This window comes from Salvelinus sp. IW2-2015, linkage group LG16 (assembly GCF_002910315.2).
Source record: "Salvelinus sp. IW2-2015 linkage group LG16, ASM291031v2, whole genome shotgun sequence".
Classification (NCBI taxonomy): Eukaryota; Metazoa; Chordata; class Actinopteri; order Salmoniformes; family Salmonidae; genus Salvelinus; species Salvelinus sp. IW2-2015.
The window spans coordinates 3842305-3865568 of record NC_036856.1 but is presented as its reverse complement, the minus strand read 5'-3'; the positions used below and the strand labels follow the sequence as shown (position 1 = coordinate 3865568).

The 23264-nt window shown below is 46.1% G+C and overlaps 1 protein-coding gene across 1 annotated transcript in view; it reads left to right on the top strand.

The window, feature by feature from the left end:
- LOC111975548 (receptor-type tyrosine-protein phosphatase S-like) overlaps window positions 1–23264 on the top strand; it is a 268179-nt gene that overhangs the window by 145736 nt on the left and 99179 nt on the right. Inside the window, 1 exon segment of the mRNA XM_070447461.1 lies at window positions 10626–10814. Within this exon segment, the coding sequence (XP_070303562.1) occupies window positions 10626–10814 (189 nt within the window).

Here is a 23264-nt window from a genome sequence, read left to right as displayed (position 1 = left end):
TTCTGTATTAGGCTCCCCATTAGCTGCTGCCAAGGCAGCCACTACTCTTCCTGGGGTCCAAGCAGAAACAAAACAACACATCAATACCTCTCACAAAGACAAGCGGTGATGCAGTCAATCTCTCCTCTACTATTGAGCCTGGAGAGATTGACATGCGTGTTCTTGATATTAGCCCTCTTTGCATATTTAAAACCAGTTTACAATCTAGGGTTACACCAAGCAGATTAGTCTCCTCAACTTGCTAATTTGCCACATTTTTCATTACTAGATTTAGATGAGGGTTTAGTAAATGATTTGTCCCAAATATAATGCCTTTAGTTTTATATATTTAGGATACGCTTATTACTAGCCCCCCATTCCAAAACTGATTGCAGCTCTTTGTTAAGGGTTGCAGTGGTTCTTACTTAGCCATCTGATTCAAAGAAGGATGGAGCCGGGTTCTCCTTTTGGCCCAAAATTTAATTTAAGGTACTCCAAAGCTTTTTAGTATCATCCTAGTACAGTTTATTTGTCTTTAGTCACATGATTTCACCTTATATCAACCATTTCACACATATAATCCAGATACTGGCTGTTAGCACTTGGTGGTCTATAGAAACTTCCCACAAGAATCGGCTTTAGGTGAGGCAGGTGAACCTGTAGCCATATTATACTTCAACAGCATTTGACATGAGATCCTCTCTAAGCATTACAGGAACGTGATTCCGAATGTATACAGCAACACCTCCCCCATTGGCATTCCTGTCTCTTCTATAGATGTTATAACCATGTGTTGCTACCACTGTATCATCAAATGAATGATCTAAGTGAGCACGTGAACGCGCGTGGTCAGCTCATGGCACTCTGCCAGACCCCTGACTCAAAGAGCCCTCATTCCCCCCTCCTTCACAGTAGAAGCATCAAACAAGGTTCTAAAGACTGTTGTCATCTATTGGAAGCCTTAGGAAGTGCAATATGACCAATATCCCACTGTATATTCGATAGGCAATGAGTTGAAAAACTACAAACCTCAGATTTCCCACTTCCTGGTTGGATTTTTTCTCAGGTTTTTGCCTGCCATACGAGTTGTGTTATACTCACAGACATCATTCAAACAGTTTTAGAAACTTCAGAGGGTTTTCTATCTAAGTCTACTAATAATATGCATATATTAGCAACTGGGCCTGAGTAGCAGGCAGTTTACTCTGGGCACCTTATTCATCCAAGCTACTCAATACTGCCCCCAGCCTTAAGAAGTTAATGTGGGCTATTTTTAGCCCTTTTCAGGGTTGCTTGTTTGTTTTTGGTGCTTTCCTGGGAAGCTTATCGGAGGTAGACATGACAGTGATATTTACATTTGAGCTGATAGTACAGGGTGATCTGCCCACAGTGGGCTTCCTACTAGGGCAAACAGACTCAGTGCTAACAGTGCAATTCAGGTCCATAGGCTAATGATTACTGCCGACAATAGCTGTCAGATTGACAGATGTATTCAGGGTAGTTAGAGGAACATAAATTAGGTTAGTTATAGTTGCTGGAGATGAACCTGGAACCCCTGTGGTTAGGTTGTTATTTTATTTTAGGTACTCGTTTAGGGCCACGAGGCGACTGAAACGTTCCCGAACCCCTTCGATAGCACGGGAGAGGGTCAGACATCATTATTTTCTTCCCTGTGCTAACGAGGGTGTTTATAAATTATTTTGTAGTCTTCCCTCAGTTCCTTAGATCACCTAAAGTGAAGGTCGTTGCAACCAACGTGCGTGACGATGTTGCCAATATTAGAGTAGTTGGCCAGAACCGTGGGTAGGAGGGAGTTGATTCGGACACTGGCTCCTGGGTGACAGTGGACCTTAGTCGGTCCACAGACCGTCGGCAGCCAGAAATGTCTCACCATTGAACTGCCAACAATGACAGTGGTCGTGATGGTTGTGAATGAATAACGAGGAGCTGGGGGAGGCGGCATGGGTCACCATCCTCAAGAATAGACACGAGCCACTACCCAGGTGACTGATGCTGTACAACACAGAGGTCACACCAACTGCCAAGTTCTGGCAGAACAGATAGGCCTTCAGTTCCCACACAGGATGCCGTTTCGCTGCACATGATGTGTGGAGGGGAGTGGGAGAAGGGACGGGTTTCGATATCTCCTTGATGATCTCAGTATTTCACCCTCATTTACCCCGCTCTGAGAATTCCCATAAAGGCTTACATAACAACTGCATTATTGCACAATACAACAAGCCACGGGAAGCGCTTATTCCTACCTGCTCTGCCATGAAATATACCATATCCTACTTGCTCTGCCATGAAATATACTGCATCCTACTTGCTCTGCCATGAAATATACTGTATCCTACTTGCTCTGCCATGAAATATACTGTATTCTACCTGCTCTGCCATGAAATATACTATATCCTACTTGCTCTGCCATGAAATATACTGTATCCTACTTGTTCTGCCATGAAATATACTATATCCTACCTGCTCTGCCATGAAATATACTATATCCTACCTGCTCTGCCATGAAATATACTATATCCGCTGTTCCAGACACTATATCTCTGGAAGGAACATAGAATGAGAGAAAGGGAGAAAGAAACACAAAAGAGAGAGAGAGTGAGTAAGAGAAAAGAGAGTAACGGAGAAAGGAACGGAGATGCTATCCGGACAGCTTTTCCTTGATTACAGAGCTTCTGTTCTGGAGCGCTGACTCAGCCTGACTGGCTTCATAGTAGCAGCTGTTAATATTTAAAGAAGCCTCTGCATCCTCTGCCTTAAAGGGCATGCCGCACGCAACTCACTGTTGCTCTAGCCCTGCCCGCCCGGCCTCTTCCTCTTCCTCGGCTGGCACCCGCTCCCTCCGCCAGGCACTGCCGTTGGCACTGGACCATGCAAAATGAACATCTGTTCCCCGAGTGCGCTGTTTGCCTTTTCTCCCCTCTCCCTCTGCTCCCTCTTCATCAACTTCGCACCGAGATACTTGTCCAGCACTAACCAACGCTCATCCGCATCAGGAGATGAGCGGACTGAACGGAACAGAAGCGTCTTTTTTTACAGAGCCGCTGGATGCTAAATTAGCACGGTGTGGGTGGTGGTAATTAAAAGCAATGTTGACTTCTGTTGGGTTTTTGGTCGCCTCCGAACAAGTTATATTGGGTCGTTTACTGTAAGTGTGGGAGTTCAGGGCAGGGTTTGTTTTTCTGTCCTTGTCCTATTTTTGGGGGGAATTTACTTCGTTGTTGTTTCTGGCATGTGCACTGTTGACTGAGTGAAAGTTAAACCGCTGTGGCCAATTCTTCCTTCGAGGACCGGTCTTCCCAGGAAATGATGTTGAAATTGAAGCCTGGCTTCTTTGCTTTTAAAAGGAAGGGGCAGCCACATACATATCCCCTCCTGTGTCCTGTCACTATCGCAAAGGGAATGTCCTCTCTTTCCCTCTGGCTTTTTGTCATTCTGTGCACATCCTCTCACGCTCGTCGTGTTTTTCAACAATTTATTTATTCAACCGCTCCTACCGAGCAAGGGTCCACTCCCCATGACATCCCTATTGCCTCCCACCCTGTTATTAGATGCTTAGTTGCATAGTTCCCTAGAGGGAAATGTGGCCAATGTCACCCCCCAATCCTTCACAATTATCATCTGACTCATTTTGGGTTTCAAAACCGTTCAGCTGATTGCGCTGTGTGTGGTTGGGTTGATCTGGGGATACAGGCCTCTGCTGTCTTTTGCTGTCGTTGGAGAGGTTCAGCGGGGAGCTCAAAGCTCGAAGCTCAAAATCATGGTTGTTTTGGCTCCGGCTGCAGAATGGGCTTAGAGAGAGGGGCTCTCTGAAAAGGCCTCTCTCTTTCAGGTGAATTAAGTCTTCTCATGCAGCCTCGCTGGCCGTGTGCCTCCAAGCTTGCATTGTTGTGTGGAGAACGAACAGGCATTATTTGGAATTCCTTTTGTGTGTTTTAGACTGTTTAAAGCATTTGTTATTGACTGGGGGGGGATGTGTCAACAATTGAATTGAAATTCTACCCCTTGAAACACAGCTATAGGTAATAAGGCCAATTTTGCAGTAAATAGTTATGTGTATTTGGCCTACTAATCGAAAAGGCGGTTGTTTAATTGGCAAAACTGCAGCATTGCGGTGTGTAATGCAAATGAAAGCCCATGCCGTGAGGTGCCCCCTGCCGAATGCAACTTGACTGGTCGGCGCTGTCTCTCGGAGGACAGGCATTTCTTCTCATGGCCGGGCCTCATCTCTGGAGTTGACCCTGGGCCACGCAGGAACCCGGGCGAGCTGGCGCGCTGGGCCAAACTTCACTACGTCACTGGCTGAAACGGACTAGAGCTTTTTTTCTCTCTCAAATTTGGTGCTGCCACCTCACAGGCGGGAGATGGGTCGGAGCTGTCCCGGGCAATTACTTCTCTCTTGTCTTTTGCTGAGGTAGGGAGAGGGGCGGCCTGTGTTGGACTCAGCTGTGAAGTGCGGAAGCTGCTGAACGTAGCCTCTGGCCCTGAGGAGCCTTTGACACTGTCAGTACTGGTGAAGGCTGTCAGTACTGGTGGTCAGGCTGTAGTGCTGTATCTCAAAGTGCTGTATGGGCTATAAAGTTCAGTTCAATTGAGGTTGTTGGGAGAAAGGGGAAGTGCGATGAGAGTTCAAAGTAGGGAAATGTGAAGACCTTTGGCACTTTAGTCCACCCTGTTTTCCTGGATTCTCACTTCTCCGGCACCCAATAGCATTCACTGAAACAAGTCCACATTTAGGCTTCAGACGTGACAAATGTGTAGCCCCAGAGGCTATAGCTGTGGTTGTTATTGGACGTGGCTCTCGGGGGGGAAAAAACTGCTACTGGGCTGCCGTTCCAGTGGTTGGAACACACTGCTTGTGGCAAAGGCTACTTGCAGTTTGGCCAGTTGCGATGATAGCTTTACAAGTGCGGCCTAATAAGGTTGTACGCTGGGTTTACAGGGATCTGGACAGTGTCTGTGGAACACTCACAGCACCGCTTCATATGCCAGAGGAAAGTTATCTTCGCAGTGAGGGAACTGTTTAATTGACGAGCACAGGAGTTGAGAAGCCGCTGAGGCCACAGACAGTCCATCAGAATGGAAGCGTAAACCGCTCTGCTCAAACAGACACACTGGGTCACCCCTGCAACCGTTATGTTCAAAAAGCTGACCCGGCAAACACGTTCAACTGCAATCTGGAGCGGCTCCAAACCCTTTTCTCCGTTTTGAGATTTGGATGTAAATTCCGCTCGTGGTCCCGCGGTAAGCGTGAAGAATACCAATAGGTGCCGGTCACCTCTCAGAGCATGCAGACTGTGAAAATGCAGTGCACTGGGAAGGAGAGGTTGAGCGCATGCTGCATAATACCCATTATCTACCTGAGATTGGAGTCCGAAGGGGAGCACGACGAAGAGGCCGTGATTCGTTGTCCTATGCTGCTTCTCTCCCCTTGTGGCGGTCCATGCTGACACAGGCGCAGCCAAAAATGACATTACCCAGGACCCCCTGAAAGACCTGGCTTCCCACTGGGCCCGCTTCCGCCATCCCCCTACCTTTCCCCCACAAACAATCTTCAGCCTCACCAGCCGACCGTCTCTCGCTCTCTCTCTCTCTCTCCACTGTTCCCCGGGCGCCGAAGACGTTGATGTCGATTACGGGAGCCCCCAGTACTTCTCTGATTCAGAGGGGTTGGGTTAAATGCGGAAGGCACATTTCAGTTGAAGGCATTCAGTTGTACAACTGACTAGGTATCCCGCTTTCCCCTTTCTTTCTCTCTTTCTAAATTTAATTACATTAAATTCAAATTGCTTTATTGGCATTATGTAACAAAGTACATATTGCCACAGCGTACCTTGGAAATTAAGTTATTCATTTGCAATATAATTAAAATAATAATAATCAAGATTGTCAAGATTGTCAATAATCAAGTCTAAAGGACTGTGTGCCGGTGTCCTAGCTAGCTAGCAGCTTCAATGGCAGTGGGCACGGCATGTAGTAAATGCGGTCTGCAGATGGACCCTTCTCCCTAGCCTGCTTCAGTGGCCTTGTTGCTATGGTTACCACCCGTAAACAGTTGGCGCTAGTTAGTAAGCTAACTAACACATTTGAACTTAGCTAGCCTGATTAAGATCGCTCTTTGAACTCACACTCTGTCAATCTTTTCCTCTTGTGTTGATCTTCAGTTGTCCATCTCCGGAGTCCGAACAGCTGGGACTAAGTATTGTTCACACCTCTTCAAAGGCTAATGGATAATCTTAGGAACACGACATTCTTTTTCTAATCACACTCTTCTTCACCACATTCCTTTCCTCCTTTTCTTCAACCTCTTTTCTCTCTCCTCTGATCTCTCTCATTCTCCTACTCTCTCTCTTCTCCTCTCTCTTCTCCTCCCTCTCTCTCTCTCTCTCTCTCTCTCTCTCTCATCTCTCTCCTCCTCTTCTCTCCTCTCTCTCTCTCTCTCTCTCTCTCTCTCTCTCTCTCTCTTCTCTCTCTCTCTCTCTCTCTCTCTCTCTCTCTCTCTCTCTCTCTCTTCTCTCTCTCTCTCTCTCTCTCTCTCTCTCTCTCTCTCTCTCTCTCTCTCTCTCTCTCCTCCTCCTCCCTCTCTCTCCTCTCTCTGTGGGTGTGTGTGTGTCTCTTGCAGCCCAACACTCATCCCTCTCCTACCTCTCCCCTCCACAAGTCCCTCTCCGTGATATTAATGTACAGCCTTTTCTAAAGCCCCATTGCTGGCTGTGGCGAGGGGTAATCAGTTAACCTGATTATGCCACTGATGAAATTAAATCATTTCGGTAAGTGAAAATAATAATATGAGTAATAAGTGCGGGGGATGGAGGTTCACCGATGGCATTTGCTGCAGTCCCTGGCTGTGCTGGGAAAGTGTTTTTTTCCCCAACCCCTTTCGGGATGGTACTAGATGGAGTTTTGATGCCAGCCTATCAGAAAGGGTGACATCATTTGCTTCAATAGCTACTCTATCAAGTTGCATTTTACACCTGTCTGCTCTGATTCACAAGTCCAGGTCAGGAGAAGTGGAATGATTTTAACCTTAGTAACGGGATTTATGTGGGTGTAAAAACTCCATCTCAAGATGACCATCTCATGTGGGCCGTAGCTCGCAGGAAACGAGAAAGGGGACATGACAGCAGGCGAGAGTCCACAGATGTAGTGTCATCATGCGGTTGCTAAGCTTACCTATCAGATTAAAGGCTTTGCACCTGTCTCTTGCGTAATAACGTTAAAGAGCGCAGCACAATTAAAGACAATTACGGATAATGAGCACCGTCCCTGCTTTGCGCCGCCACTTTGTGGGTCCTCAGCCAGCTGTTGGATGGCGTAGATAACATATGTAATCCAACATTGTGATCGTCATAATGACACCACTTTCAGACGCACAGCCTCTGAGGATGGCCAGGGTCAGACTAAGCTGCCCAGATACCAATTCCTCTGCAAGAGCACCAACACGTAATTGCAAGGCACTGCCAATTTCAAGCATCAATGGGACACGTGTTTTCTAAAAGCGACAGTAAACAAAAGCCCTCTACAACTATGGGGGCGACAACTGGTTTGCATGCTGGGTAAAGTATGCTTTCAAGGTCCCCCCTCTCCTGCGAACGCCAATGTAACCGCTGAGTGATCGGAGATATTTTTAGTGTAATGGATAAGGTTCATTTGAAATATCTCCATTTAAGGATAGGTGTGGGGGTTAATGCATTAGCCGTAGCCCTAAAACATAAACAGGCAATGGCAGGACTGCGGAGCTGACCCAGGCGGGGGTGTACTTGCTACCTGTGTAAAAATCCAGTCGCAGCGTGACTGACGAACGCATGATGACGAGCGATGAGCGTTCGGACACCCTTCTGGCGAATTAAACAATGTCTTTGCAACTGACCGATCGGGTCGCAGCAGGGCTGATTTGATTTGTTCCGGAGAGTTGTCATTGCGGAGAACACCAGTCATACACAAATATAATCGATGCCAGTCCTAGGGCGCCCTCGGGGAAACTCTGGGTACAATCAACTCTCGTCATTGTCTGCTCTCCCTCTCTCTCTCTGTCTTTCTGTCTTTTCTTTTCCCTCTCTCAGGCTGGCTGACCCTGAACTAACATTCTTTTTTTAAACAGTGATTTATTTATTCCTGCATGGCAGGTTCTATCGGCAGGGGAGATTGTATCCAACACCATTCCTGGGGAAGCTAATCTCTTCCGCATGGTATTTACCAAGGGGGATATTTAGGCTGCTGTCTTCGATCTGGGAACGGCGGGTAATGATAGTGTAATTGCTCTGCGATTCCTCCACTCCAGCACTTTTTGTTGTCCGACTGCTCGTCCGTTCCTTTACCCATCCTCCGCCACTCCGAGCTCCTCTAGACATCTCTGCACTGAACCCTGCATCACTCGCCCAATTGAATTATACTCAAACCAAATTACTCATCATATGTTCTCGCGGCTTCGTTTACTACTAGATGTGGTTAGAGGAGTTGCTCTCCCACTTCCAGGCCGTTGAGGGGGCGAACTTAACGGGATGTAAAGCGTGGATGGATGCTCAACGTCACCCATCTCCGAGAGCCTCCTGGAGAAGTGGGACAGCATAGCCTGCCTCTTGTGGGGGAAAACACAGGTCTGTCCTGCCAGTATAACCGGAGGGGGTGGCGTAGTCCCACAACTCTTAACGCGTCTGACACATAGTACGTTGATGTCACAGAGGGACTAGTAGAGAGAGAGAGTAAGGGAGACTCACACAGCTCTGTCACGTCTTCAAGTGTGGGATGAAATACAGGCTCGCTGCAGCCTTCGGCCCTCAGGGGAACCGCAGTACAAAGAGATCATACATCAGCTTTCGTTAATAATCGATGGAGAGGATTCGGCATGGAGCCTAAAACAGCACAAATGCCTCTCATTCTTTTGAACCAAATACTGAAATATTTAGTCTGCTCTGCTGGTGTCAGTACCCGTGCTTGGAAGTCTGTGAGGGGGCCTACTTTAGAGGCCTCTCGCTCATGCTTTCTCTCTCTGTCTGTTTCTCACGTATCTTCGCTCTCTTTCTCTCGAACCTCACTTTTTCTCTCATTCTCTCTCTTCCTCTCAGATAATCTCTCTCTCTCTTATTCTCCCCGGAGAGCTGCTTACCCCTGCTTGTACCACTCTTCTCTCCGTGACTCAAACTAAACCGACTGGCCTTATTTCCTCAATCAAGCGGTCTCCAGGAGTCGACATGCCCGTCATGATGCCTGGCATGTGAGGTCATTGTCCGTACTCTGAAGATAAAAGATTACCTCTGCTGTAAGGTTGGCGGTGTTTTTCCTTCGCAGCTGGCTCAGTAGCCGGAGGCGTCTGATGCATATTACACCGCAGGGGGTAGTCCCAGGTTCTCAATGCCCAACCGTGAGTCACAACTCAGCTCTTCTGAGTAGAGGTCAGGCATGAAGACGCTCCAGAGCCCATGTCCAGAAGACTAGCAACAATGGGAGATTCCCCCATTCTAATAACACTTAGCATTAAATGCACTGCTAGTTATGAACCTCTAACTAGCCCCTCGTTGCTTGATAGCGCTAAATTGGTTCAGCGTGCATGACCAAGTACTACAGTAATTGCTAAATTGCCACAGTGTACAACAACTGAATGGCTAATTAGCCTGCTAGTGCTGTATGTGTTCCCTCCCTGTTCGAAAGTGCGCTTTGACTAGCATTACTCGTGTTTGTTTATGGAAAGACCAGTGGTGATAGACAAGGCACTTCTCTAATTGTAGCCTTGAGTGTTGTTGTGTCCTGGAGTGTGGTTGGTTTGGGCTTGGTGTTGTTTATATTTGTTTGAATACTCACTCACAGATACTTGAAATTCAGGCTGGGTATTCTGTATTCTAATTGGTCAGCTGTGTTTGTGTGGGTTGCCGCGTCTCCTCAGATTGGCTCAGCCCAATATACCCATTTAGAATGAGGAAGTAGGAGGCAGATGTTTCTGGGATTACAAAACATTTGCCGGTCAGGTTTGCTTTTTCCCTCCTCGGGAGCCGGTTTCCAGTGTCTCCCGTCCCCTGGTAAGTAAGGCCGGGACTTCTTGGGCCTCAGAGGAGTGTCGTTTTGTGGGTTTATCAATTATGATGCCGAATGTGCTCTATTGGTTTATCGGAGTTGATCTGTCTCTGCGCCGAGCGTACTCTCAAACTCTAGAGGTGTAGCTGTCTGCCGTTGTTCAGATTAGGATATTCGGTGATATTCGGTGAAGCGTGAATGGCCACTGTCCTTTAGGCCCGTGATAAAGCATATTAGAGGATACAGTTCGGGTGCTGATCTGTCATCAGGTTATACAATCATGATATTTAAGGAAGTATTGTTGTTTTATTTTGAAATAACCTTCATGCTATTCTCTTCCCTATGTGTAAGTAGAGGGAATGCTCATTAAGCTGTGTTAGAATGGGTACAGTGATCCCTCTTGTGACTGGCATGGAACACAGCCTCCATTTTGAATTAGTCACATTAAAGCAGGACATTTATTGCTTTAACCAACTACCTAAGAGTGTTGATCAACGATAGCCATTTGGTACTCTTACTTAGACTCACTATACAGTAGTGCTACTGCATTAGCGATGTATCGAGTCAATTCATTTAACCAATATTAATAACCATGACTCTTTCCTTTGTCCCCTCTACAGAGGACTTGCTCCCGACAGGATTCCCCAACATAGACATGGGTCCCCAGCTCAAAGTGGTGGAGCGCACACGGACGGCCACCATGCTTTGCGCTGCCAGCGGCAACCCCGATCCAGAAATCACCTGGTTCAAGGACTTCCTGCCCATAGACCCCAACGCAAGTAACGGGCGAATCAAACAGCTGCGCTCAGGTAAGGAAGTGATGCACTTTTTTTTGCTGCCCTCTTGTTCTGCTTGACTTTCTATGTCCTGTCGCTTAGCTACACCTTCAGCTGCCCCGATTTAATTTTGAAGGATTTTTGAAAATGGTACAAAAAAAGAGGAGCGCACGCGATTCAGTTATGAGTCGAAACGTTATGATTGATACGCGACGACTGGCAGGATGATTTTCGCTTGATACTGTTTTAATACCTCTGATTGAGGGCAGGACCCACTCAAAAAAGGATTCACTAKGACTCAGAAATGTGTCATAGAGAGAGACAGAGAGGCTTGGTCGAGATGTCACCCCCACAATACTGTAAGACGTGCTGCCGTTGATTAAACTTTATTGAGAGACCCAGTAAATAAAAAGTATAATTATATACCTAATTAAATGACAGCCCAAGAGCGGCCCCAGGCAACAGGGGGTAGATATTGTGGGTCTATGATTTGTCACCATCAGAAAAATCCGGTGCATCCCATTTGATTTGCAGCTGYTCATGTAAAAGGGTGGACAACACTAAATAAAGAGTCTGTTGCAATCGAGTTCTTGCCCTATTTATGATCCCTGCGAACTGCACACAAAAACACTTGATTTGTATCCACTTTTAAGGCTGGCTAGATATGACCGAAATAGAAAAGTGACGTTTTTATGGACCTTTGACTCTAAGAAATGTAGCAAACAACAAATGCCTGTTTTCTATGACCTTTGGCCCGCAAGAAGTTGCAGCTGAAAATATACACTTCAATTTCACCACAAGAAATCCCATGGTGTCAAAAGAAAGTGTTAGCTCACTTAGATGATGTTGTACAACTTTCCGAGTGCTCCGTGTCTTGGTGTTAGCGGACAGGGTTTACCCTGCGGGGGTATCAGGAGCTCGCCGAGTGCTTTGGAGTGCCGAGGTTGTGTGCAAAATGCTCTTGACTTCCCGCTCTTGACTTCCCCTACAGTGGACAGCAGTCCACTGTAGGGGATTCCTAGGAAGCAAGTTTTTTGACTTAACTTATGTTAATGTTTAGGGTCTAGAGCTTGTTTTAGCACACGGTCAGGGCTCTTCCTGGGCTCTAACCATAGGAGGTATATTCATTAAGCCTCATTTTTWGATTTTACGGACAAACATGCATACTGAAACGTGATTAGGCTTGACATCCTGAGATGTTTGTGTGTTTTGCACCTGTTTGCTCACTTGAGGCTCAAAGAGTTTTCAGGGAAAGGTGGGTGCGGTGGGTTGGTACAGTATTTTCGTCTTATGAGCTGTCTGATATTGTACACATCTACCCCATGTTTGCGTCTCTCACTTGTCTCTCTGTTTGACAACGTCTTCACTTTTCTGTGCACGTCTGCTTTTTGCACTCAGTGCGGATTGCCTCGCTGTATCTCTCTGTGTGTTATGTCTGTCTGTCTGTTGAAACGATGACGTGTCACTCTGAGTACACATCATGCAGACTTCAACAACCTCCATTTGACCTTCAGCTGACCCACAACAGTTCTCACCACTAAACAATAACAATAACAATAACAAAAGGGGACAACAAAATAACTAATTCAACCAAATAACTAATTCTCTAACCTGAAGTTGAACACTGTTCGATAATTAAAGTGTCTAAAATGTAAAAATGTATTCCTATTTTATAAGCACGTACAAATACATTGGTTAATACTTTGTCCCTGATATGCATCACAGATTTTTTACCTCCTGGCATTTGACAATGAATAAGGCATTTGGCAAATTAGATTTTGTCAAGTAACAACCTTACGTAATAAAGCCTGAATAATTCAATTMAATATAATTAAATACAATTTTAACATTTTAAGTACGGCACAGTTTTACACACAAGCTACATTTACTCAATGCTAACATCTTTACTACCTGAACGCCTGTGTGAATATGACATTTTGTGTGAAAAATGTAATATTTGCCTTCTCGGGTAATAAAAGACCCACCTAAACAGTGTCATTCCAGAACTCTATGTGGTACTACTCCCGGAGTAAAACCAAACCGTAAAATAAATTGTTCTGTTTTTCCTTCTTTCTGTTTGTTTTTCTGTTCCCCTTATAATTTCCAGAAGCCTTTGGTAAGTGTCTAAGTCCACAAGCCCCCCCCCCCCCCCCCCCCCTGTCCCCGAAGCAGATGGCATTTTAACTACTTTTAAAATGCATGCCCCACGTCCTCTCCTCCACCTTCTTCCTCCCCATCTTCTTCTCTCTGTCCTTTTCCTACCCTCTCTTTTTGATTTTTTCTCTATTCCCTCCCACGAATGTGAACCGTCTTTGGCTCCCAGATTTGAGTAGAAAGGTGAAACAAGGACAGGAACCTGGGTGGGGTGTGTGTTTGTGTGTCCCACACACACTTCTCACCCTCTACTTAAAAACAGTACTATGTTGGCCAAGCTACTCTCACCACCTCTGTCATATGGTTCTATGTAGACAGTTCCAAATACTGTGGTGTAGAGGTTTGACTCTGTTACTGAGGTGTAGGACAATGAGATGAGTGTACTAGTATAAACATATTAAGATGACCTAAAAATCCAGTGTTTTAGGGATAGACAAATATTACATTTGTCCCACTAACACAAACACACACACATGAGAAAGCACACAGTCGAGGGCTTCAGTGACCCTGTCTAAAAAGGCTTGGAAAGTCTAGTGGTGACGGGGTGAATTGGAGTTTTTTCCAGGTTTTGGGGGCGTTGCAGGAGCGTTGTGTGGCTGAACCTTCCAGCCCCCACGCTGTGGCCAGCTCGACCTTCCCTTCTGAGCCAAATATTTTCTCAAGAAATACTTTTGCTGCTGCCCAGTACTCCCCCACTGTCTGTTAAAACTCAAACTAAAGCTTTGTAGCCCTTTTTTTTKGTGTTGATTTTTTACAACATTTCTACACTTCTGATTTTATCAGAGGCCTGCGTTTTATATAACTCTATTATACTTTGGGGCAAATTAAAGGGCGTTTCAAATTCATGCCCAGTTGTCTGGTATAAAGGCCTATTCTAGCAATGATAGCTTTGGGGCACGACTCTGTTGAAGATGGCTTGCTGTTGTTACTGGAGACCCTAGTCCACCAGCAAGCTGAATTTATGCTGATGAGCAAAGGCCCGCGCACCCAAACCCCCTCAGCTGCGATCATTTCCAGTCAAGCAGCTGAACTCTCATCTTTAATTCCCCTTTTCAAAAGGAACGGAGCAGACGCTTCAAACGCTCAAGGTAGAAGAAATACTTCAATATTGTGTCTCTCTTGAGGTGTGAGAGATGCGTTTCGGATTCCATCTTTGTTCAGTGAAGTTCGGAGGTTGGTGCTTTCTTCTCCGCCGAGTACGCCATGCCTCTCTCCATTTGTTTGAAGCCGAGGCATTCATTAACTTTTCGTTTTGGTGCCAGGCATCTCTTCGTCAGTGATATATGGGAACGTATCCAGGTGTGTGTACAGCACTCCTGACACTGCCGGCAGTGCCCTTGGAGACATGCATTTTTAAAAGCCGAGGACAAAAGTTGGAAAAGTTCCCATGGTGGTTAAACTTCCTGAATAAGGGCTGTCTTTTTTTTTGCCTTTGCGTGACCTGGTTGCTGGTTGGCTGTTGCTGTAGCCACTTGATTTAGCTGCAGGCAGACTTGACCCAGGGGCGATTCTGGGATTGATGGGTCCCACAATGTGGATTGGGGGGTGGGGGTGGGGGGTACTGAGCGTTCAGCAGCTTACTCTTACCCCCGTCCCTCACAAACACACACTACCATCCCAGTATCACAAGCCACTGTGTTTACCATGTACACCCCACATCTTAAAAAGATGGCGTTATAGCCAGATAAAAAACACAAGCTGCATTTGGACGCAGCTCGTGTAGTGTTGAGCCTCTGGAGACAGTGCTGACTGCTGTGCTGGCAGAGCTGTGATATTTGCATGCGGAATCCCCGAGGTGAGTTCCTCCGGAGGTGTGAAGGAGGCCTGACATTTCTCTCCCGTCCCCATGGCTCCCGACCCCAGGCCCTCGCTGGCCTTGTCAGGCTGGGCAGATTAGCGAGAGAGGAGCGAGGGAGAGAAAGAGAGAGCGAGAGTAACGTGGGATGCGTACATATTCTTAAAGAATGAGGTCTCTTTTCAGTCTCTTTGAAGCAATGGTTTTGGCATATGACAGGTTTGGCATATGACCTGAATCTCGCCCCAAGATGCTGGACGGTTCGGCGCTACAAGCCTGCTGTGGACTTTTTTCTACACACAGACGCACATACACATGCTGAAGAACTAATGTGCATACACACATCATTGATACAAATGGTGGGCAAGCACAGATGCACTAAACATCACAGAACATCATCCATGGGCAGGGATAGAACAGTAGGAGCTGGCATGATTCGGTCAGACAGATGTACAGATGTGGTGGCGACCAGGTGTTGTAACATCCAGGGTGCCAAGAGCCCAGAGGGATCTCCATGGACACGAAAAGGTCATCCAGACATCCGGGGGGGGTCAAACCCTGGCACACCAGCCCACCGCACCCCACACCTCTTTCCACTCCAACCAAGATGGGCTAGGTGTCCTGATTGGCATTGCCTCTGGACACCTAGCCACATCCACAACAATCCTTTTTTTGCTCCACATGTAGGATTTTACACACACGGTTTGAGGCATTATGCAGAGTCAATGATGCCACTGCTGGCTATTGCACAGAAGGTCATTGGCCGTTAAGGTACATTTAAGTCCCTCTCACCTTAAGCCGATCTAGCCACAGTTCACCGGAGCTTAAAAATCAGAGTTTATGACTTGAGTTTATATACTGTAATAGTACAGGTGGATCTGGATTGGTGCCAGGCACACAGACTGATTTTCATCGTCCTTAGTGGTCAAGCTCAACCAGAGCCCTTCGGTGTTYAATTTACATATGCATTGGCATTGTAAATGCATAGTTAGTCTCTTGAGCACTGACATTTTCGATTTTTCCTAATTTTCAGTGATTAACAAGTCATTCCTTCACTTAGGCTCTGAGAGAAGGATAAACCTTATAGTTAGTCTTTTTATTTCCCTGTTTCCTTTCTGCTCCCTTTTCTTTACTTTCAGATATGTTCTGTGAAAATGATAATTACATTGTAGGTTTTGATGTTTCTTTCAGACCAAATCGCTTTGAACTTCACAACTAATTTTCTATGCACTCATTTGTTAAATCTTCCTATCCCCTCTTTTTTACTCAGGATCCACAGTTGACAATCCTTGCTTCACAAACATACTTTATTAACCTTAACCTTAACCTTAACCTAACCTAACCAAACCTAACCTTAACCAAACCTAACCCTCACCTAACCAAACCTGAACTAGTAACTTCTTACTCCTAACTAAAGTTCTGACTTCACCGGAGAACAAATAAATCCACAAGCTTCCTGCTCCCCTTAAACTCTAACAACTTAACATACCCAAACCCTGTCCCCCTTTCTGTGTTGTTGGATATCTCTTATATGAGCATTTTAAAAGTATTAAATGTTTTGCCAGATTTTCGAGGAACCTGCAAGTGATATATTTCTGGGACTGTAACATCCATGGAGAATCGAAAACCATGCAAAACATCCAAGCTCAACACTCAAACCTCCCCACTGCTGGAAGAACAAAGGAGCACTCTGTACCCAGAGCAGGAACAGTAGCCCTAAAACAGAAGCCATTATAAATCACGTCTGTGGTTCCAACATTGCGGTGGCTTCCTTACAGCATAGTCTCGCCTCACACTTAGCTTCTCTGTAGTGACCAGCTATGAAAGACAGAGGGTTGTTTTTGTGTCTGTGATTCTAGCTCCCTGTAGTCACACTGGCACACAGGCCATGGCTGTGGTGTCAGCCACAACAGGCTGCATTAACCTTTGACCCCTGCCGCAGGCCTGGGCGCTAAATAGGGCACCTCCACTGGGCTGGCGCCGCCCTGGTGGCACTCTCAGGGGGTAGCCCAGGGCAGAACACTGTCAGTCTGCTGTTCTGACTCATCCAGAGATTGAGGGAAATAGAGATACAGGAGAAAGAGGTAGCAAGAGTGGCACAAAAAAGAGGAAGAGCATTGAAGAGAGAAAGGGAAGGCGAAAGTGTGAGAGAGGAAAAGGAGCAAGAAAAAAAAAGAGATTGTACGAGTAAAAAGAGACACAACGGCAGAGACTGAAAAGAATAGTAAGAGAGTAAGAAAGAAAGACTGGAGTTAGGTTGGCTCTCTTTTCCCACTCACGTCTCTGTTCCAGGGGGACGTACTGTACGTTAGGTAGCAGCTCAGAACCCCAGGAGAGCCGCGCTACCCTCCCAATTAGGTGCCAAACCCAATGCTCATTACAGTTCCTATCCTCTGCCCAGCCTCTCTTCTACAGAGTGTGGGTAGTCTGGTAGGAGTAACAGAGCTGTCAACTGTTTGGCTTCCCACCCCAAGGTCACTTAGCTGGGAAAAGGCTTTACGTGATCTTAGCAGGCATGTCAACTTAAGGCCAATCCTATTTCGACTTGCCTTATCAGTGGGAATAGTGGCAATGATAAAACACACACGCCAAGACCCCAAGCTTCTCTCTGAACTCATTGTGTTCCCCCCTTAATATGGCTGAGGAGAAGAGAGGGAGAGGAGGAGATAAGGGACGAGAGTGTGCCCGCCATACTAACTCCCTGTTCCTTTGTGAGACCAGCAGTGGGAGGTCTTTCCAGTCCCAATGAATTTGAAAGTTCCCTTGACAAGAAACTCTTAAACACTTTGATAATTAYGGCCAATTAGCAAGGAACTGGTCGATTCACCAAACAAATAACTCCTGGCTCCTACTAATGTTAATCTTGAACTAAACTGTTGTCTTCTTCGTTTTGTATCTCTTCTTCCAGAGGGTACCCCCATCCGAGGTAAGACTTTAACTAACAACAAAACTGAACCTTAACCTCTAATCTAACCAGACTTAACCACCCCCTATTCAAATGAAGTGACTAAACTGAGTGAGCTCCTTCTCCAAAGAAATCAAGCCTTCTTATATGTCCAGCTAACATTCATATTTTGTCCTTTGTGTCTTTGTCTATGCGTGTATGTGTCTGTGTTTTTCCCTTTTTGTGTTTCATTCCATCCGTAGCGTATTTCATGTGTGTCTGTGTGTGTTCTGTGTTTGTTAACCCCTTCAATGTGAGAACTACCGATGCAATTTCAATCTGGCGTTGGAGTTGGGGGGGTTATTAGGGGTGGTTTGTTTGCTTTTGCCTCTGACATTTCAAGTGTTTGGAGATGGCGGGGTGGGTTTTGGGAAGTATTTGTTGATCTTACCAGGCTAATGAATGCTGGGTAAACTGTATCCCCTCCGTCAGCCCTGATATCCTCTCCCGTTGCAGTGGCGGCCGGGGCGATGACCACATTACGTATGTTAATGTTCCGCCCCGCTGCCGCCTCCTTATGAGTCCTGGCAGGAGACGCTCCCGGAATGTCGGAGTAACTCGCATAAATTACGTTTGATTTCCATCCCCTGCTGCYGCAGTGTGGCGCGGCTTAGGAACATGAAGTGGAGTACGGGAATAGGCACTGGGCATTTCTAAAATGGCTGTGGCCACTGCATTAAACAGCATACGAGATGCATTGTCCAAACCAAATGATAGGCTATAAGGGAGAGGATGTGACGGTTGAATGGAGCCCAGGAAATGGTGGAAAATTATTGCTACCTTGGCTGCGGTGACTGATATGGAAGGTCAAAGTCCACATTGGATTATTCCTATACCCTTGATCATCCAGCTGGGCCACACTTGACACACTATCTCCCAAAGGTTGATCTTGATCTCTATTGTTTTAACGTGATCTTAACTGTGTTTGAAATAAAATGGCTTCCTTTACAGCGGAAAGCAGGTAGGTAAACGTCTAATTTCTCTGTCAGTATTTCACCTCATATTTCGGGGGATTGGGCCAATAGTGGCAGGCAGGGATGGGTGGTTAGGATGTTATTATGATCAACAAGTTCATCTTTTTGTTTGAGGAGTGATACTAGTATTCATCAGTTAAAGCTCTTTACCTATCTTTTTATTACCATACATGAGCGAGCCCGTAGACGAATAAACAAAATCCAACTACACCACGATCCCCAGTACATGAAGGAGAAATCCTTGAACCAAGACAACCTTGTCCGTAAACCAGCGAACAACCGTATCCATAATGTCTGGCATGAAAAGGTCCCCTTAAAAAGCGCGCGTGGGGAACAAAAGCGAGCGTGACTTATGAACTTACCATTTGCATAATGCGATTTAGCGATCCACAACGGACAGTTCCCTCACTGTCGAAGCTCTACTGGAAGCTCCACTGTAACCAGTCCCAGAGAACTGAACTGGGTTGGCGATGGCAGAGGGATAGAGGGGGTGGGGGTCTGTCCCCCTCTCCCAGATGATTTACAGGGACACAGGTGGTTTGTGGATGCATCAGAGCAAAAGGGATGGTGGGAACTAGGCAGAACCAAAGGGAGTGGCACGGGTGGGAAGGAGGATTGACTGTACCAACTGTTTTGAGGTGTATGAAGTTGGGATCTCTGGATGTTAGCTCTACAGACACTAGTGTCCCTGTAAGCCACAACAGATGCCGTGATACATAGCGGCCACTTGTTTCGTGTTATTTACCCCCGTGTGCGCCCCGAAACTGTGGCCAAACTACTGTCAGCACTATTGTCATGCAAGAGTGCCATAGCTGGCCTGAAGAAAAGCAGTGGACTCCCTACTTGCAGTTCATTACAGGTGTTATGAGAGCGTTACAAGCCGCCAGATGGATGGCGAAAACAATGGCATCACGTCTCGGGGTCCTCTGCTGGTGTGCTCACATCTAATGACCTTGGGGTGGCGATTGAGCGTGGTCTGAGTGACAGTGAGAGAGGGGACAACAGATTTGGACAGCGCTGTCACCTTTCCCTGCTTGCTCCTGTTTTCTCAAACAGACTGCTCTGTCTCTCTCTCTCTCCAGCACGCTTTGATTTGGGAAAGCACTGTTGTCACTGTTCTTAACACAGTTGGGAACCAGTTTTTTTCCCCAATAGTGTGAATTGGTTGTTTTATTCAAAGGTGTGGCTTTAAACAAATGCAGAGAGGATTATGTSAGAAAAGCAGATGAGAGAGAAGGGAGTTGAAAAGAGAAAAAGGAAGAGGTGGAGAGTAACAGTGCAGAGTGAGAAGGGAGATGAGAAGAATTGGAGAAGAAAAAAAGGAGAATGCATGCAAGGAGAGATGAAAAATACAGATTCTCTCTCCTGCGCCACCCTCAGGCCTGGACGAGTTCTGCAGTGGGTGTTAAACCACAGCCAGCCATCTTGTTGATCTGCTAAACAAATCAATCAGGGCCTGCCAGCCCGCACTAATTGAATTACACAAATGGGACTGGGTGGGTACACATGGCCAAGCCTGCGCACGGAGGCAATGGGGTGGGCAGCCTGTGGCCGCGGGCACTTTCTGGAATTAATCATCTGCCTGTGCCAGACCCCTCCCCTCCCTTACCCTCCCTCTCTTTCTCCCCCCCCCCCATCTCTCTCTCCTTCGTCATCGCCACCCACTCCTAATAGCCTGGTGTGTATTTGTGTGGCGCACGCCTTGGCAGGCCTCTCATTATCACACCTGCCTTCCTCGACACTCTGCATCAGATCAGCCTACATCTGCTGTTAACCAGGGGAGCTAGAGCCATCATTGACGACATCTTCTTCTCTGGTGATGATGATATGGGGGTGAGGTGGTTGTCTGAAGGGAGTTGAGAGAGGGGAGTTGAGATAGACCTGTCTTGAAAGGGACGTCCTTGTGGATGAGCCTGGCTATTCGGGGTTATTTGGGAATAGGAGCCTCCCTCTTTTCTCTCTAGCCCCAAGGGCACTGTAGTAGTATCGATATCACATAGTTGTGGATATCTCATTGCCTCTAGTTTTGACTAGTTGGCTCGTTGAGAACTGGCTAGCTCAATTATAACTAGTCCAGCTGTGATGGACTAGTCCACTATTCACTGACTAATCAGCCATAAACATGGCGCATTAGATGTGTGGTATGGCAAGCACGTCCTTTTCCCTAATGAGATGAAACAAAATAGACGTGCGTCCGGAAGACTTTATTATTGTCGTTATTGTTGTGCTCGTGATAAGACTTCACAGCTGGAGAGGGTTYGTGGCGTGCCGCATGTCCTGCGGAGAGAGAACTTTATTGACGTGTTTCGAGGGCCATTGTGCTAGTGTTGCTGTAAATTGCTGTTTATCTAAAAGACATTCGGCAGGTCTCTATCCGTAAGCCCCCATTGTGTGGCCGTGTGGAGCTTTGTGCACATTGCCACTTGCTGGCGTGAGATAATTTTTCCGGTGTTATTATTTTCTTGCTGTTTTTTTAAGACACAAAAAAAATGACAAGTAACGCCAATGGCCGTGCACGTTCTGGAAAGCTACAGGCTGTCAGGGTGCTGCCAGGGAACTAGGAGTGGAATTATGCAAAATACATGGAAAATAGTCATACAAAAATGAAAGAGAATGGGGGGAAGGAGAGAGGGGGTGAGTTGGCGGAGAGGATTTCGAGAAGGCAGTGGGGTGGTTTCAAGAGAAGGAACATCAAAGACATTTTGTTTGGATTCCAGCATGTTAAAAGAGCTCTAGGGCCTGTTGTCTTTAAAGATGGTACCCTCAGTTGGCCAGGGACTGCTTGGTCAAAAAATACAGAATTAGCTATGTATTAGATAGAGAGAGAGAGAGAGAGAGAGAGATAGTCTTGAGCACAGTGAATTAATTAATGCAAATGAGTTTGAACAGAAATTATAGCCATTGTATACAAGAATTACGTTCTATGACACAGGCAGACACAATTCGAGCAGACATGCACAACAGAAAGGAATACTAAATAAAGGATATGAAATCTATAGCACCAATGCAACGGGAAACCATTAATTACTTTGCCAGCTCTGTTCCAGGAAGCGATTTGATGATAAAGAGACTGACAGATCGAGGGAGAAAGCGACTTGAAATAGAATAAAATTGTGATTTTGCCTGCTCTTCCCAGCTTAAGAACTCTCTGTACTCCTGAGATGTACTTTGAAATAATGGCTGCAATTATGTAATGAAGTCAGTGGGTACCCTAGAACCAGCTGATGGCTCTTAGAAAGGAGTTACCTAAAATAGTGAAGCACAGATAAAACACAAACACTCACTCAAAGTCGCTCCTTGCTTGAAAAGCTCAATCCACAGGAGCCTCTCGTTGGTTTTAATTAGTGTATCATTAATTTGGCTCGGCTGTTTATGTAGTCATTTTGAGATTCTCTCACTTTGAACCAGTGAGGTTTCACGCAAGCAGGCAATAATCCGGTTTCCATCCGACTTTTTGTGCAAGTGAACTACATGTTGGATAAACATTGTCGCGACAGAATTGATGGAAAGTGCAAAATCTGTCGGTAAACTTTCCAAATGTCCTCAAAATAAAATACGCTACACAAGGTGGGATCTTTCTGTGTCTGTAAAGTTAATTACGGGAGAAATGGCATCGTAAATGCTTTTATGCGTAAATATTTATAGACATTTAGAGTTACGCGATGACATGTTTTGTAATCCTCCCACTATGATTCCCATAATAATCTCTTCATGTAGCCCGGGGATCATCAACTAGTTTCGTCCCACGGGCCGCCAGTTGGGGAACCCTGATGTAGGCTATACCTGCACTGTATATGCGAGCTGTTAGCTAGAGCGCACTTGGCAATACCAGAGTGGGCACATTCGCTATATCACGCCACATTTKTGTGACAAAACCATCAGTAGAGTTGAAAATGCGATGGAAACCCATTAAACTTTTTTTTTATTCGGTACATTGCAATTTAACTGCAAAAGTTATTTTTATGTGCACTACGTCATTACGCACAAGTCCAATTGATGGAACGCATCTCTGGTGGGAAAATGTGCGTATTGTTTTTATGTGGATGTGAGAATATTTGCAAGAAAATCTGTCGCCAATTGGACGGAAACCTAGGTGCCGACATCAGTGGTATTGATTGTTTGTGTCTGCTAGGAAAAGGTTAAGAATATGTTTCAGTTGGCATCTGTAGGTATTGGTTAGAAACTGCTTTTAGTTCTATTCATTCTGGTTCAGGAAGTCAAATAAATATAGAAACAGATAAATAATAGCCAGTGTCAAGGTGTTAAAGCATTCCCATGGCAAGAGGGGCCAACCGAAGATCTATGGTCACAGGAAGGGAGAGAAGGGCTTGCTCTCTTCGTAAACACCCAGGCTTTTTTGTTTATTTATCCCCAGTACTTTATGGAGGCATTAAAAATTCTGTCGCCGGCCTTCAATCAGCTTAAAGATTTCAGAATTCAGCTCGGGCCAACAGAAATTTCTGGAACTGTCTCTGCCCAGAGTCAGACTTCACATGGTTCTTATTCACTGGCCTCCCTGCCGTCCAACTGAGGAGGCCTCTGAACACGCTCCAGCCCACCTGCCGTGACTCTGGCACTCGCTGCGCCAACCGCACATCAAACAGATCCAAATCAGG